A 16,665-nucleotide genomic window follows, 5' to 3' on the forward strand; every position below is an offset into this window, starting at 1 on the left:
TCTATTTTTGTTCATCAGTTTATAATGGTCTTTATTATCCATAAATGAGTGAGATCATGTGGTATTTTTCTTTCATTTACTGGTTTATTTCACTTAGCATAATGCTCTCCAGTTCCATCCATGCTGTTGCAAATGGTGAGAATTCCTTCTTTTTTATAGCAGCAGAGTATTCCATTGTGTAGATGTACCACAGTTTTCTAATCCATTCATCTGCTGATGGGCATTTAGGCTGTTTCCAAATCTTAGCTATGATGAATTGTGCTGCTATGAACATAGGGATGCATATATCCTTTCTGATTGGTGTTTCTGGTTTCTTGGGATATATTCCTAGAAGTGGGATCACTGGGTCAAATGGGAGTTCCATTTTTAACTTTTTGAGGAAACTCCATACTGTTCTCCACAGTGGCTGCACCAGTCTGCATTCTCACCAGCAGTGCACGAGTGTTCCCTTTTCTCCACATCCTCTCCAGCACTTGTCGTTTGTTGAACTCTTAGTCCCATTATGAAAGTACCTTCATTTAAACTTTCTGAGTGGAATTCTATTTACTTCCGGGCCCCTTCATAGTTGATACACTCAGGGTCATCTTCCTAAACACCTGAGCCCGAAGCTCCTTGACTCGGCCTCAGAAAGTCATGGCACCGCCGGGCCGAACGCCAGGCAGTGGGCTAATGCTGAACAGAAAGACTAGGCCCACCCTTCTCAGCAGACAAGACCGACGGACAGTCGAAGATGGGTCAGTTCCCTTATGGAAACACAAGCTCCAGGCCCTGCCTGGCACTCCTGGCGAGAATGGAATCAGTGAAGTCTCTGTAGTCTTGTGCTCAAATGCTGCAGGCAGCCTGGAACAGGAAGAATTGGGGCACAGCTGAAATCCAAACGGGAAAGCAAACAGCTAAGATCCATGGGGAACAATGTCTGTTTCTTAATCCGTCTCCTGCCCCAAATAGATCCGCTCTCCTCCCCCAACTTGTGTTGACGTGTCTGTTTCTTTCCCTGGCAGCAGGTGCCACCAGGCCTTCAACTAGGTCAGGGGCAGTGATGAGCCCACACAGGCCCTCAGGTCATGTCCTCCCGTGACCCCACTCTCCAGGCTCCCAGGCCTGGAGTCACAAAGCCCGGACCCCAAGTGATCTCCTGCTGCTCAGGGCATCCTGGCCAGGCCCCTGCTCCCTAGAACCATAGGGAACGAGTCGGGGATCCTGTGAGGTGGCAGGGGCCGTGAGCTGGAGGCAGAGGGCAGCTCTGGGTGGTGCTGCAGCCCTCCCTGCCCTGTTGTGCAGGTGCCCCTTCATCCCCCCCCCCTGCAGCCCTGCTGAGTGCCCTCGGAGACACCCCATACTGTCAGGGCATCCAGGGAGCCATGCATCCCTGCTGTTCCCAAGTGCGCAAAGCACAAAGGCAATTTTAAAAGTTTAGGTTTTGATATATAATATGTATTTCTTTAGTAATTCACCTTTTTAAGGTGTACCGTTCCATGAATTCTGACAAATATACAAATGGCTGTGTAACCACCACCACAATCCAGACATAGAACCTTCCCACCCAAAAATGTTGACCTGAGTCCCTAGGAACCATCCCCTTCCACCAACCCCAGGCTCTGGCAGTAACTGATTCATTCTCTGTGCCTGTTGTTTTGTGTTTTCCAGACTATTTTCTAAATGGCATCATACAGAATGTCATGTCTGGCTTCTTCAACTTAGCCTCTCCCTCTCCTCCCTCTCTCCCTCTCCCTCTCCCTCTCCCTCTCCCTCTCCCTCTCTCCCTCTCCCTCTCCCTCCTCTCCCTCCTCTCCCTCCTCTCCCTCCTCTCCCCCTCCCTCTCCCTCCTCTCCCTCCTCTCCCCCTCCCTCTCCCCCTCCCTCTCCCCCTCCCTCTCCCTCCCTCTCCCCCTCCCTTCTCCCCCTCCCTCTCCCTCCTCTCCCCCTCCCTCTCCCTCCTCTCCCTCCTCTCCCCCTCCCTCTCCCCCTCCCTCTCCCCCTCCCTCTCCCCCTCCCCTCTCCCCCTCCCTCTCCCCCTCCCTCTCCCTCCTCTCCCTCTCCCCCTCCCTCTCCCCCTCCCTCTCCTCCTCCCTCTCCTCCTCCCTCTCCCCCTCCCCTCTCCCCCTCCCTCTCTCTCCTCTCCCCCTCTCTCTCCCTCTCCCCCTCCCCCTCCCTCTCCCTCTCCCTCTCCTCCCTCTCCCTTTTTCTCTTCCTTTTCCTCCTCTCCCTGTCCTTCTACTCCTTCTTGCTGAATACTATTGCTGTTGTCTGATGCACCACTGTTTATCCATTCACTTGATGTTGTTTGTACATGTAGGTTGTCACCAGATTTTAGCAATTATAAGTCAAGTCATTGCAAACATTGTGTACAGGTTTCCGTGTGGACATACATCTTCATACAACTGTATTTTGATACAATGTGAATTCATCTACTGATATGCTGGAAGGTTTGGAGATTCTTTGAGGTCTGAATGAAGATAATTGGTATGTTGCATCTCCCATTCTGAACCCTGGGCTGGCCATGGAAGCTATGTGGTTAAGTTGGGCAGGACTGTGGATGATACTGGCCTCATTCTACCGAATGTGAACACGTGCTCTCCAGTGCCCTGTGTTTGCAAACTTATAGCTGCAATGCAACATTTTGCTCTACTGAGCTCAAATTCATGATGTTTTCCAAAGGACAAAGGTCAGGAGGCCTTCTCTCTGGCAGAGCAAAGATATGAATTAGCTTGATTACTTTTAATGCTTTGCTTATATCCAATAACACAAACTAACATTCTAATTTTAAATCTGCCTTCACTTATTCTGATGGAATACTTCCAAGAATTTTTAAGATAAATTTTAAAGTCTCAAAATAGCTAGAGGAAGAATAAGTCCCATAGTCATTTCCCCTAAAATTGAAATCCATTATGTATGAAATTTTAGAAAACAATTGCACCTACAGCTCCCAACAATATAATTTTTAGTAATAATAACTGTTCTCCACACACCTGTCATATCCATGGTGATTTCTTAGGAAAATTATTCAGTGGCTACATAGAAGGGAGGACTGTTTATTCAGATTCAAGCTTTATTCCATAAATTGGCCCCTGTCCACCACTCAACCTCCTACATTATTCCAACTCCATATTTTAGTTTGAAGTATTTGATTTTGCCAACATTTGACTAAAACAGTAATTCTATATGGTTTAACTTAAATGTGTCTACAGTTGCCATACACCTCAGTACCTTTGCACATGGTTTCTGCCCATCTAGAATGTCATGTCAGTGTCCTTGGGCTGTCATAACAAAGTACCACAAACTGGGTGATTTAGAACAACGGGAGTTTATTGTCTGTAGTTTTGGATGCCATAAGTCCAAAGTCAAGGTGTCAGCAGGGTCCTGCTCCCTCTGAAGGTGTAGGGCTAGATCAGTTCCAGAGCTCTCTCCGGCTTCTGGTAGTTCCTCAGCATGTGGCAGCATAACCCCAATCTTTACATGGCATTTTCCCTGTGTGGGTATGGGTGTGCATCGCAAATTTCCCTTCTTATAAAGGCTCAGTCAGCCCTCGCTGGCTTGGCTCAGTGGATAGAGCATCAGCCTGTGAACCAAAGGATCCTGGGTTTGGTTCTGGTCAAGGGCAGGGACCTTGGTTGGAGGCTCCTCCCTGGCCCGGGCCCTGGTCAGGGCTCATGCAGGAGGCAACCAATCGATGTGTTCCTCTCACATTGATATTTCTCTGTCTTTCCCTCTCTCTTCCACTCTCCCTAAAAATCATTGGAAATATATTCTCGGGTGAGGATTAACTGAAATTAATTAATTAAAAATAAATAGGCATCAGTCATATTGGATTAGGTGCCAATCCTGCTCCAGTATGACCTCATCTTAATTAATTACACCTGCTACAATCCTATTTGCAAAGAAGGTCCTTTCCTGAGTTCTAGGGATTGGGACTTCAACAGATGAGTTTGGGGAGGGCACCGCCCGTAAAAGTCTCTGTCCTTACCCAGTGCCATTTCTCTGTAGATTAATGCAGCCCAGACTGAGCTTATTTCCTCTGTAGAACCTTCCCTAAAGGCCTCTCTCTCTCCCCGCCGACCTCCACTTACCACACATCCATGCTTCTTCCAGACTGGGTTGGGTGTCCCTCCACAACGCCCAATGACACTAATACCCTTCCCCCATTGCACTGAGGTGGTGTCTTTGTTCACGTCTCTCCATGATGAGTGAGAGCTTCCAGGAGAAAGAGAACAAATGCTGTTCATCTTTACACCACCCCCCAAGCCTGGATATAGAAAGGGCTCCAAAAAGTGCTAACTAACCTAGTGGACAAACAAATGAATGAACTGCATCAAGGAAAAGCACCCTGCAGCTGATCTCTGAATGGGTCTGTACTTTATGCATATCTTATTCATAGAAATGCTGGTCAACGCGCCTTCTTTTGCTGGAAGACATTAATTGAGATGCAATTAATAGAGAGAGACACTAGGAGAGATTAAATTAATAGAGATTTAAAATCACAGACTTGGTGTTTGCCATGTGCTAGGATACATAATTAGTTCATTCATCCTCCCAACAATATAATGATGTATTGTTATCATGCCCATTTTACAGATGAGCAATCTGAGGCTCAGAGCTCAGTAGCTTCCCTAAGGACCACTGGCAATGTGAGCTCTGCTCTGTAGGAGTCCCAGTCGGTGCTCACTCTGCTGTATCTAATCTGACCTGTTTGGACCAGCAGCCTCAGATCCTTTCTCCTGGGGAGTGTCTTCAGCAATTTTGTCCTGACACATTAGTGAATCTGAGATGCCCTGACTGGTATGGAGTCCTCCCACTCTGCTCCCTCTGGCCCCCCAGTTCCACACTGACATCCATATCTCAGAGGACTGGCTCATGGAAACCATCAAGGTCTGGGTCGAGGGCACCAGCTGGTTGCTTTGACTGGACCATGCCAGCTCCACCCAGTGCCCTATTGTGACCTCAGAGGTCAAGCTGGACTGAGAGAAACCAAGCACAGAGGGCAAAGCCACAACTGGGTCTGCCTGAATTGACTATGTACCATCTCAGCAGAAGTCTCTCCATTGGCTTGAGTAGAGACCATGGCCAAGGACAGGGTGGAGGATGGAAGAGCGGTGTTTCTGCTGCCCATCGCCCTGCTGCTGCCCTGGGCACACGGCTCTCTGGCATGTAGGTCTCTCGTGGTGTTCTTGTGTCTGTGCCTCACAGCACAGAGGAGCTGTGTTCAAAAGGTCAAGTCCTAGGATGCTGATTCTCTGGTTCTGGGTGGGAGCTGGGGAACTGCACATTCAATAAGCCCCTCAGGTGAATGTGAAGGAGGGGTGCTTAGACCAGACTTTCAGATCATTGCTCCCATACTACCCCAAACTGTAAAGTTATATGTGGAGGAGCTGTGTGTGTGTGTGTGTGTGTGTGTGTGTATGTTTAATACCTCTGTTAAGTACCAGAGTTTTCCAGAGTGAATGGCAAATGTAAGCAAATCCCCTGAGAGCAGGAACCAGCTGTCAAGCTGAAGGTGCCACCTGGCTATGTCCTGCAGCTTTAAGGCCAAGGATAAGCCTAGGAAGGATTTCCCTGCTGCTTTCTCCTTGATTACCTTCTGAAGGCTCATGTGGAGCCTAACTGGTCTAATGCAAAACCATGACATATAAATACTAGAGGCCCAGTACATGAAATTCATGCATGGGCAGGGTCCCTATCGGCTGCTGGTTGCCGGCTGCCAGCTGGGCCTTCCTTCCTGCAGTTGGCCAGCTGGCCCCTCCCCTGGTCAAACTCCCAGTCGAGGGGACAATTTGCATATTAGGCTTTTATTATATAAGATAATGAAGGCTGTGTATTAACACCTATGATGGCTTCATCTCCCTGGATCCTGAGAATTTATGGAGCTTGCATTATGTTCAATGTGTTGGCTGACAAATATCAAACCTCTACCACATGCTGGGAGCTGTTTTAGGAGCTGGGTTTATAACAGAGAATGGCATATTCATTCTCTATCCTTAAGCAATGTTACTATCTAGTGAGGGGAAGGAAGTATTAAATGTATAAATGATCCATAAACAAATTGATCTCATCTCCTGTTAAGTGGTTTGAGGCAGACAAAATTGGCTAATGTGATGGAAGGTCTGCAGGTGGTTGTTGAGACTGCTGTAGTAGGTGGTCACAGAAAGCCTTACTACGATGACCAGACATGCGTTGAGACCCATCTGATATGAAGGATATGTATTTCCAAGCAGAAATGACAGCAAGTGCAAAGTCCCCTGAATGATGCTCGTTATGTTTCAGAGGCAGACAGATCAGTGCAGCTGGGGCAGAGGGAGTGGGAAGGGGGAACAGGAGAAAGGTGGGCCCAGAGAGGTCAGGAGGCCCAGATCATGCTGATCCCCATAGAGGCTCAGTACGGACTTTGGCTGTTATTCTGGTTACAATGAGAAGCCATAAGAGAGTATAAATGGGAGAGGGAGAAGTCAGAGGTCTTGAGAAAGGTGCTCTGTCTGGTACAGAGGACAGACTGTGCAGGGACAAGAGTGGAAGACGGGAGGTGAGGTAGTGACATGGGGATGTGTGATACGGGGATGTCTCATATGAGGATGTATAGCGTGGGGATGTGTGATGTAGGGCTGTGTGGTGTGTGGATGTGTGGTGGTGGTTGTGGTGATGGTTGGTGATACTAACATGTGGGTGTTGATTTGAATAGATATACCTTTCATATTATACTTTCCAGTTAAAAAATTCTTTCTCCCCGAGAGCAAACATGTTTAACACTTAGAAGGCAGTTTGCCCCATGCATATGAGAAGATTCTGGAGTCAGACTGCCCAATTTCAAATTTTAGTTCAGTCATATGCTAGCTGCTGGGTCTTAGCCAGATATCCCAATCTTAAACTTGCCTCTGTTGCTTCACCTTTCAAACGGGCAATAATAATTTCAGTTACCTCACGGGGTTTACACGATACTTTAATTGTTTTAGAGAGAACAGAATGGTGCCTGGAAACTACCAAGTGTTCAATAGTTTAGAGTTTATGATGTTTATTTTTCTCATGAATCAAATGACATTTCAAAGACATTGAAAGAAGTCAAAGTAATCTTATTACATAGGAAATGCCAAATTTTTATTCTTCTCAAGGTGCCACTGGGATGATCTCTAGAATTAAAATTAGGTGAAAGATGGCACCACTAACCAGTCAGAAACTTGGAAGAGGAACCAGTGAGGAAGGAAGGGGCTGGTCAGTTTCCTTCGGCTGTAAGATTTCTGGTGTCTGTTGGTCCATGTGAGAGGCCCTTGAAGATATCTGTCCAGAGCTGAGGAGAATGTTCTATACCAAGACAATATACCAAGGCCCTGTTTTCAGAGGACAATGAGGCCTAATTTCATATAAATGAATATGCCCACTTGGGTTCCCCCTCTTTGGGGGCAACAACAAGATCCAGGCCCAAGGCTTGAGGTTGTGTCTCTTCCCCAAAGGCCCTCAGTGAAAGACCCATCTAAGAAGCTAAACTATGGTGACGGCAACAACCATTGCTCTCCACAGGCACATCCTTACAACGGTGGCACCATTGACAGCCTGAGGGCACACTGTCTGATGGGGTTTCCCACCTAAGGTTACCTTGGCTAAGCCACGGCTATCTTTGCGCTAGGATGGGGAGGGGCTACGAAAAGGGACATTGTCTTAAAGTCTCTTCCAATTCAACCAACCTTGAATATTGGACTCTGACCCTCTTTCTTCTTTCTGCTTTTAGTGACATGTGGCCAAACAATACACACCCAAACTGAAAAACCAAAAGTTTCAAAAATCATGGGCGGGGAGCCTGCAGACATCACAGAGTTTCCATGGCAGGTGAATATTTTTGACCAAGGGAGACATCTCTGTGGAGGATCGATTCTCAATGAGTGGTGGATTCTGTCTGCGTCCCATTGCTTTATAAACAAAAATATGTAAGTACTGCAAACAGACTTCTTTTGAAACCAGTGTGGTCGAATATTTGCTCCTACCTGCTCAGTATGCTCCTGGAGCCTCCATTAGGTTTGTCATAGAAGTTACCAGGAGGTTAAATATACGCCCTTGTGGTTAAACATCACCCTTCGCAGGTGGGAGAGACACTGCTCTCCTTCTAGGAGCTTTTACAGCTTGCTGTGTAGGACGCAAATGGCAGAACAAATGTTCCTTGTGCTTCTCAGCATCTTGCTTTCCTAAGCATTTGCTCCAGGCCTAGCTGCATAGCAGCAGCTCCTGAGGTGCTTGCTGTCTTAGCCTACATCCTCCAATCAGTATTGTTGAGAAACTTCCCAGGTGTTTGTTGGAGCTAGTCCAGCCCTTGTTGCAAATCCAGGGACAATTCCCTCTATTACTTGTGCATAGCATGGCTTCCCAGACATGTGTTGATGAAATTTACAAGTAAATTTGCCCAAACAAGAGACCATCAGGTCAAGAGTTGTTGCCAACAGGGCGGACCTGGAACTCATGTCTGTCTCCTCCTGCCCAGTAGGGGCTCTTCACCTGGTTCCATGCCAAGGATGTGGCCCCAGATGCACCATCTCCCCAGCTCTCAGGATCAGAGCCTCAGACTGTTGAAATTTTTTTCTCATAAGATTCACATTTTGCTCTTCCATCACTTACCCTTTTTTCCTTTTGTTTTGAAATAAGATCTACCTTGGAGATCATACACGAAAACAGAAATGATATCACCATGAACTTGACAAGGATAAAAGTGGACAAGCTAATTACTCACCCCTATTTTGACAGCTGGATCTTGGATAATGACATCGCTTTACTCTTGCTCCAAACCCCATTTAACTTGAGTGTCACCAAAGTCCCCATCTGCCTTTCAGAAGTCACTGACATACATAGATGGAGAAACTGCTGGGTGTCTGGATGGGGCCTTACTAGTGAGTTACTATAGCTCAGCCCACCGGAGGGTAGCACCCTGGCTGATGTTTGCAAGGAGAATAAAAAAAGCTGGAGACTTTGCTGGCCCTGGAAAGGCTGCCTGGTGGATTAGGAGCCTTTAAGGTTCTATGATGAACTTTCTCCTCAGTTCATATGGGAGCTGTCCTTCCTGGGCCTTCCTGGCCTCCTGGAGCAAGTTTTATGCCCAGACTGTGGAACATGAACCTTGAAAAGGGCCTCAGGGATGACCCAGGCAGAGGTTTTCAGAGTCAGAGGGGTGACTTGGAGAAATGTGGAGGGACATATAGATGGGCAAAGGGGTGGCAAAATGGACTGTGCTCAAGGAAATCCATACCCATGTCATCCTGTGAAGTTCTGTTCCAATTGATGGTGTCAATTCTGTGCCCTTGGGATAAGGGGCTCTGTGACTAAAACATTTGAAAATCACAGATCAAGGAGAAAGGCATAAACTGAATGTGAACGTGTCTTTATAGAGTCAACCTGCAAACTACTCCCACCACTTTTCCCAGCCACACAAGATGGTGACCTTCGTCCTTCATCTTGGTACATGTGTCTTGCCCCATAATCAACAGAGAAGAAAAAAATGAATTCCAGTCAGTGCTCCTCTTCCCAGCAGTCCCCCAATGGCTGTATGTGGATTCCCACATGGTCCCAAAGCTCAGAGCAACATTAGATTTCCTAGGAATTGCCCTTAGAAATTTATCACGAGCTTCAAAGAGGGCCACTTTCTTAATGTAGAACTCCTCATGCTTCATCCAGCTCATCTTCACTGATCCTCTTCTATGGTCCAGGCAGTGTTCTAGGATCTAGGGATTCATCAATACTGTACAAAGACAAAACTATTCTCATCTCTGGGGAGTGAATATTCTAGGTGTTGGGCTCACCTCCTCGTGAGGCCTGACACAATTCAAGCCCACCATTATGTGTTGTGAGACCCAGGACAGAACTTGTAACTATGGAATCTCTTTACATCCTTGTGGATATAAAAGAAACATTTTTAGTCTCTAGTTCAGTGGTTCTCAACCTTCCTAATGCCGCGACCCTTTAATACAGTTCCTCATGTTGTGGTGACCCCCAATGTCATTGTTACAAATTGAACATAATTAAAGCATAGTGATTAATCACAAAAACAATATGTAATTATATGTGTGTTTTCCGATGGTTTTAGGCGACCCCTGTGAAAGGATCGTTCCACCCCCAAAGAGGTCTCGACCCACAGGTTGAGAACCACTGCTCTAGTTGGAGACTGGCAACTTCCATGGGCCTAGAAGATGGTGCACACAGGCTGAAACCCAGTAGGGTCCAGTTCTGGGGACCTCTGGATTCAGGGAGGGTGGGCTTGAGAGCTGCTGGCCATCCTTCCCACCCTTTCCTCACTCAATCCACATGTGGGTTGTTTTCTGGACCATAGGGAAGTTCCCTTGTCATTGAGGTGAAAAGATACAATGTGGGTGGGTGCTTGACCTCCACTCATAGGGACCACTTTGAGCTCAGGGTCCTCTCTCTGTTTGCTTCTTCTTTGGGTCAGTTCCTCTGGGAGGTGTGCATCAAGAGCTGCAGAAAGTCAACATCCAGCTGGTCAAATGGAGAAAGTGCTCCAATATTATGCCTATGGTCACCAGGAACATGCTGTGTGCTGGGAACGCTCATGGTGGGAAGGATGCCTGCCAGGTAATGGAGCTGGTCCTTTGATGGGAAAAGGGCTGCACAGAGTGCTGGCCAACCTTTCCAGGATAACTGGCTGCCCTCCTCCTCCCCTGAATAAGTTTCCTAAGGCTGCTGTAAAACCCACCACAAAGAGAGTGGATTAACACAACAGAAATGTATTCTCTCCAGCTCTAGAGGCCAGAAGTCCATAGTCAAAGCACCCATAGGTCCACACTCCCTTTGGAGGCTCCAGGGGAGGATCCTTCCTGGCCTTTTCTGGCCTCTGGTGGTTAAAATCCTTGACATTCCATAGCTTATAGGAGCTTCACTCCAGCCTCTGCCTCCATCTCTTTACATGGTCTTCTCCCCTGTGTGCCTGTCTCTTCTGTTTTCTCTTAAAAGGACAGTGTTGGATTAGGGCCCACCCTAATTGAATAGGACTTCATCCTAATTAAACTAATTACATCTGCAAAGACCCTTTTTAAAATAGGGTCACAGCCTGAGGTTCTGGGTGGACATGAATTTGGGAGAGATGATCTTCAACCTAGTACAGATGCTCTGTAACCAAACAGAGGCTGTGCAGGGTGGTGGTTGGGGGTGCGGGCTCCCCTAGCTTCTCTCCTGGCTTCTCTACTTACTGCCTATGACTTCTCTCTGTGCCTTTTCACATTTCATCACCTGTAAAATGGGGATACTAAGAGTTCCCACCTTTTATAACTGTTGTGGAAATTGATTCAATGCACAGCCCGGTAGAGGAGGAACACGAATCTTGAGTAGGGCCTCGGGGACGACCCAGGCAGAGGTTTTCAGAATCAGAGGGGTCACTTGGAGAAATTTAGAGGGATATATTGATGGGCAAAGGGGTGGCAACATGGACTGGGCTCATTTTGCTGTGAATATCGTGTTCTCCATCACCATCTCTTAGACATGTTTGGTGCTCAATAGCACACAAACCACTTCCACAAATACATGAAAGGGTTAAGCACTGGCTCTACGAAGCAGGCCTGTTTCAGATGGGGAGACTGAGGATCAGAAAGCTGACAGTCTTGAGGAGGACACACAGCGAGGTAAATTACAGACCCAGAATTCTGAGGAAGACATGCTGACTTCTGGGGTTAGAGCCATCTTTTGGGTTCCAGTAGAAATGGGGCTCCAATGCCAGCTGCCCATATTTGGCTGCTCATCAACCACAAGTTACCACTGAGTACAGGCTCACCACACATCAGGGCCTGGCTAAGTGCTGCACACGTGTCATTTCCTTCCATTCACACAGCCGTCCTGCAGGAGACGTGCAGTTATCACCAGCATAAAAACCACACCTTAAAACACGGAGGAAGATTTTCACATTCTCTCAGCTGAAGCTTCACCCTGGGATTGGAACCAAGGTCTGTTTGGCTTCAGAAATTTAGGTTCTTAATGAGACTGTGTTCTGCCGAGCATCTTTCATGGAGAACCTTCTTTCTCCAGAGAAGTGATTGCAATTCATCTTAGAGAAAGATCATGGGCTTCTCCATTGACTTCAAAGAATCTGGTAAAGGAGAGTCTGGTTCCAAGTAAGGTGACGTGCACAGCAACTTCTTCATGAGAACGTTCTTGGTGAAAAGAAATCAAACACATGTCCTGTTTTTTTGTTTGTTTGTTAATAGTTTTTCATTAGGATTTTTGCATACTACTGAATGGTGCCCCTTTTCAACTTTTTTGAGTCACTTAATATTTTCAAAGATAAATCTATGTAACCTATGAAATGAGATGTACCGCCTGATTCTATGTCTGTAAAATAGTAATGCATAACAATGTAGAAAGTTGACTAAGGTGTTTCCTCTGCATAGTTGGAATTACAAATGTTATTTATTGCACTTATTTATTTGAGAACCTTGTAAAGAAAATTCAAGTGGTGAAGATGGCGCACAGTTTACCTCTTACACTCCCCAGAGAAACCACTGCTACAGAGTCCCATAGTCTACCCAAAACATTCTTCTTATACACTATCATGTGTCTATGTATAAATTTAATTATTTACATAATTATGGGATTTTTCATGTTATTTTTCCATAGCTGACTTTTTTGACTTTTTTTTTTTTTTTGAAGACACCTTATTCTTCAATAGAATTTAAAAAGTGGTCCAAAAGGTTTAGGGGCATAAAAAGGCAGAGTAGGCCTCAATTTCCATGTCAATGATGTCTGTTTTGTTGGTAATTATTGGCAATCTTTTTCATGATGTTCTTTCATTTATTATTGACTCTATTACAGATGTTCCCCATTCCCGCCCCCACAAATTTAACCACCTCCACCCAGCTTCCATCAGCCCTCCCTCTGGCCATTACCACACTGTTGTCTGTGCCCATAGCTATGCATATATGTTCTTTGGCTAATCTCTTCACCTTCATTCATTCAGTCTCCCCCATCCCATTTCCTCTGATGTCTGTCAGTCTGTTCCATGTATCCTTACCTCATATTCAATTTTGTTCATCAGTTTATTTTGTTCATTAGATTCTACATATAAGTGAGTTCATATGGTATTTATTGTTCTCTGTCTGGCTGATTTCGCCTAGCATAATAATCTCCAGGTCCACCCATGCTATCACAAAAGGTAACAGTTCCTTCTTTTTAACAGCCATATAGTGTTCCGTTGTGTAGATGTTCCACAGCTTTTTTATCCACTCATCCTCTGATGTGCACTTGGACAGTTTCCAGACTTTAGCTGCTGTAAATAATGCTGCTATGAACATAGGGGTGTATATATTCTTTCTGAATGGTGTTTTGGGATTCTTCAGATATATTCCTAGAAGTGAGATCCCTGGGTCAAATAGCAGTTCATTTTATTTTTTTGAGAAAATGCACACTTTTTTTCACAATGATTGCACCCATCTCATTGCCGCCAGCAGTGTAGTAGGGTTCCATTTTTCCATATCCTCACCAGCACTTGTTTGTTAACTTATTGATGATGGTCATTCGGACAGATGTGAAATGATATTTTTAAAAGTGTAAATTGTTTAAAATTTCATGTTTTAAACTACAATGTAATCTTTTAACTAAGGAGTTCCCTCTGCATGGTTGGAATTAGGAATTACATATACTATGTCAGTTGGTATGCCTGCTGTATTCAACCAATGACCTATTATGGGGCATAATGGATTTTTGTGTTTGTGTTTTCACTTTTTGCTGTGGTGAACAATCCAGGAAGAGCAATATGGGCTGGCTGAAAGTGGCTTTGAAGTAAAAAGGCAGAGGGACAATTGAAAGAATTCTGAAATTTTAAAAAGTGCTTTGAGGCAACATGGATTAGCAAATCACTTCTTTGTATGTTAAAATAAATGCACACAACTACATGAAGGTGATGATGGATGTTCCTTTTATGACCAAGTTGTCACTTATCATCATTGCTTTTGACCAAACTGCTTGTCACTCTTTCTGACAGTCACAGATCTGGGAACATAGCCATGTAGTTGGAGAGTCTAATCAAAATTTAAAATGTCTGTTCATCAAAAGTCACTGTAAGTGTTTCTTGCCTTGTACCAGGTGCCTACACAATAGGCTTTAGGAGTAACTTGTTACTGTTCTTTCTATTCCCAAACAACTTTTCTCTTCTAGGGTGACAGTGGGGGACCTCTGGTTTGCCAGAAAAAGAACAAAAACATATGGTACCAGCTGGGCATTGTCAGCTGGGGAGTGGGCTGTGGCCGGAAGAATGTGCCTGGAGTGTACACGAAGGTGGCTAATTACCTTGTATGGATTAATGTGGAGACCAACCTGTCAGGAAGGCCCTACATGCATGAGCCAGACTCTGGGTACAGTTTGCTTCTATCACCATCGTCCATCTTGTTGCTCTATTTTGTGATGCTTCTATTAACCCTGTGACTAAACACTGTATTACCTCAAAACCCAGAGCCCTTCTCAGTTTGTGCAGTGAGTTCAAGGGCACGGTAAAGGCTATGAGGAGGGATTCACATATGATTATTTGTGCCTGAAGTAATCATATACATAGAGGGGTGCTTAAAAAACCCGGGACCCACAACCATGCCTAGGGTTCCCCTGGATCTTAGAGTAAGTTACCAATTTCAGCCTGAGTCCTCTCCACAGGCTTGGGTGGAGCATTCTTCCATGGGATCTCTGAAACAGAAAGCCTGTTCTTTCCTTTCTTACAGACAGGTATCCTTCCACAACTTGTTTCATCTTCCAAAGAGGTTGACAGCTTTCAATTTTCTTTTGCTCCTGAAATAAGAAACAATCCAGCTCCTCTCCCTTCATTTGCAGTTCATCCCTGAGACCTACAGACTTGGCTTCCAGAAAGATCCTTGTTCTTTATCCTCCTCTGCTTCCATATCTACTACCTGGTCCAGAGCCCCCATAAATGTTGCTTTTGGCTCTTATAGAACATGCACAATGATGCTAAGATTCAGGGTCAGGAAACCATTGAATAGAAAAGTCCTAGAGATGAGGTGGGAAAGCAACACACTGTGAATGAGGGTAGCATGTAGCTGCTGCCTCTTCTTCCACAGGAAAGAATGACTCTTCCATCCCCAACTCCCCAGAAGATGCTATATATCTGTCTCCAGCCAAGTTCAAAACATCAGAGTGTTCTTCTGAAAGGGTCCCTCTTGCCCACCTCATAGCTAAATTAGCATAACATGATTTGGGCTGCCATACCTTTTCCACCTGAATTTGGCTTCTGTCTTCTCCAGTGGGACCAAAACAATCTTCTAAGAGAGATTCCAAAATGCAGGCTAAGGCCCCTTGACCCATTTTTTTAAAATCTCAATTGCTATGGTTGGATAGTCACAAAGGAATGTAAAGATAGGCCCTCCTGCGCAGTTTCAAGGGCATGGTTCTGATTAATGACAGAGATGGAAGGAGGCGAACTCTGTCCTCTGCACTTGCAGTCCAGGCTGTGTGCTCAATCAGGCCGTGGGCACAGCTGCAGCCAAGGTTAGTGCCAGTGCAAGGACTGCCGACCTTGGGTGAATTATCACCCTTGTCCGACCCCAACATATACATCGAGAAGGACAACTAGTCTTGTAAAATAGAACAACGTAATCACTGGTGTAATAGAAGCAATAAAAAATTCCAGAGTGATAGAATATATAAAGAACTCCTCAACTCAATAAAAAGAAGGAAAACAACCCAACTTTCAAGAAAAAAACTGACAAATTACTTAAGTAGACATTTCATTAGTTAAGATAAGTGAATGGCTAATATGCATATGAAAATATACTCAACATGATAAGTTATTAGAGAAATGCAAATTAAATTTACAATGAGATACCACTATACACCAACCAGAAGAGCTATAATTAAAAAAAAAAATAACAAATATTGGCAAGGATGTGTAGATACTGGAACCTTCCTACTTTGCTGGTGGTAATGTAAGGTAACAGTTTGGCATTTCTTAAAATGTTAAAAATGTATCACTCAACACTCCTAGGAATTCTACTCCTAGGAATCTACCCAACATGTATGTGTATGCTCTTAGCACCATTATTCATTAGAGCCCCGATCTAGAAATAACCCAGATTTTCATTAACTGGTGGTAAATGGATAAACTAATGTGGTATGTTCATCCATACACTGGAATACTATGTAGCAATACAATGGAATGAACCTCTGATATGTTATACAACACAGATGAATGTCAAAACCAGGATGCCAAGAGAAAGAAGCCAGACACATAACACTGCCTATTGTTTAACTCAATTTACATGAAATATTTAGAAAAGGCAAATTAACAGAGACAGAAATCAGATCAGAAGAGGCTGAGGTGGGAGTGGTGATTAACTGCAAAGGAGCATAAAGAAACTTTCTGGGATGATGGAAACGTTCCCGAACTGGATTGTAGTGATGGCAGCACACCTATAAACGTCTAAACAACAACAACCACAAAAAAAGAAACTAAAAAACATTGCACACCTAGAGTGAGCAGTCATTATGGCAGGGGTCCTCAAACTATGGCCCGCAGGCCACATGCAAATACAAATATTGTATTTGTTCCCGTTTTGTTTTTTTACTTCAAAATAAGATATGTGCAGTGTGCATAGGAATTTGTTCATAGTTTTATTTTAAACTATAGTCCGGCCCTCCAATGGCCTGAGGGACAGTGAACTGGCCCCCTGTTTAAAAAGTTTGAGGACCCCTGCATTATGGT

At 45.0% G+C, this 16,665-nt stretch overlaps 1 protein-coding gene across 1 annotated transcript; it reads left to right on the forward strand.

Moving 5' to 3' along the window:
- Window positions 1–5,010: 5,010 nt before the first annotated feature.
- On the forward strand, window positions 5,011–14,384 carry LOC139011796 (serine protease 52-like). Its single transcript, XM_070417270.1, is given in 6 exon segments — window positions 5,011–5,070; window positions 5,072–5,144; window positions 7,711–7,906; window positions 8,616–8,857; window positions 10,408–10,550; window positions 14,118–14,384. Coding segments are annotated over 6 exon segments (981 nt in total).
- The last annotated feature ends 2,281 nt before the right edge of the window (window positions 14,385–16,665 follow it).

The sequence above is a fragment of the Myotis yumanensis genome, unplaced genomic scaffold (assembly GCF_028538775.1).
Source record: "Myotis yumanensis isolate MYYU_CA2020_CCGP unplaced genomic scaffold, mMyoYum1.0.hap1 SCAF_5, whole genome shotgun sequence".
NCBI classification, from domain to species: domain Eukaryota; kingdom Metazoa; phylum Chordata; class Mammalia; order Chiroptera; family Vespertilionidae; genus Myotis; species Myotis yumanensis.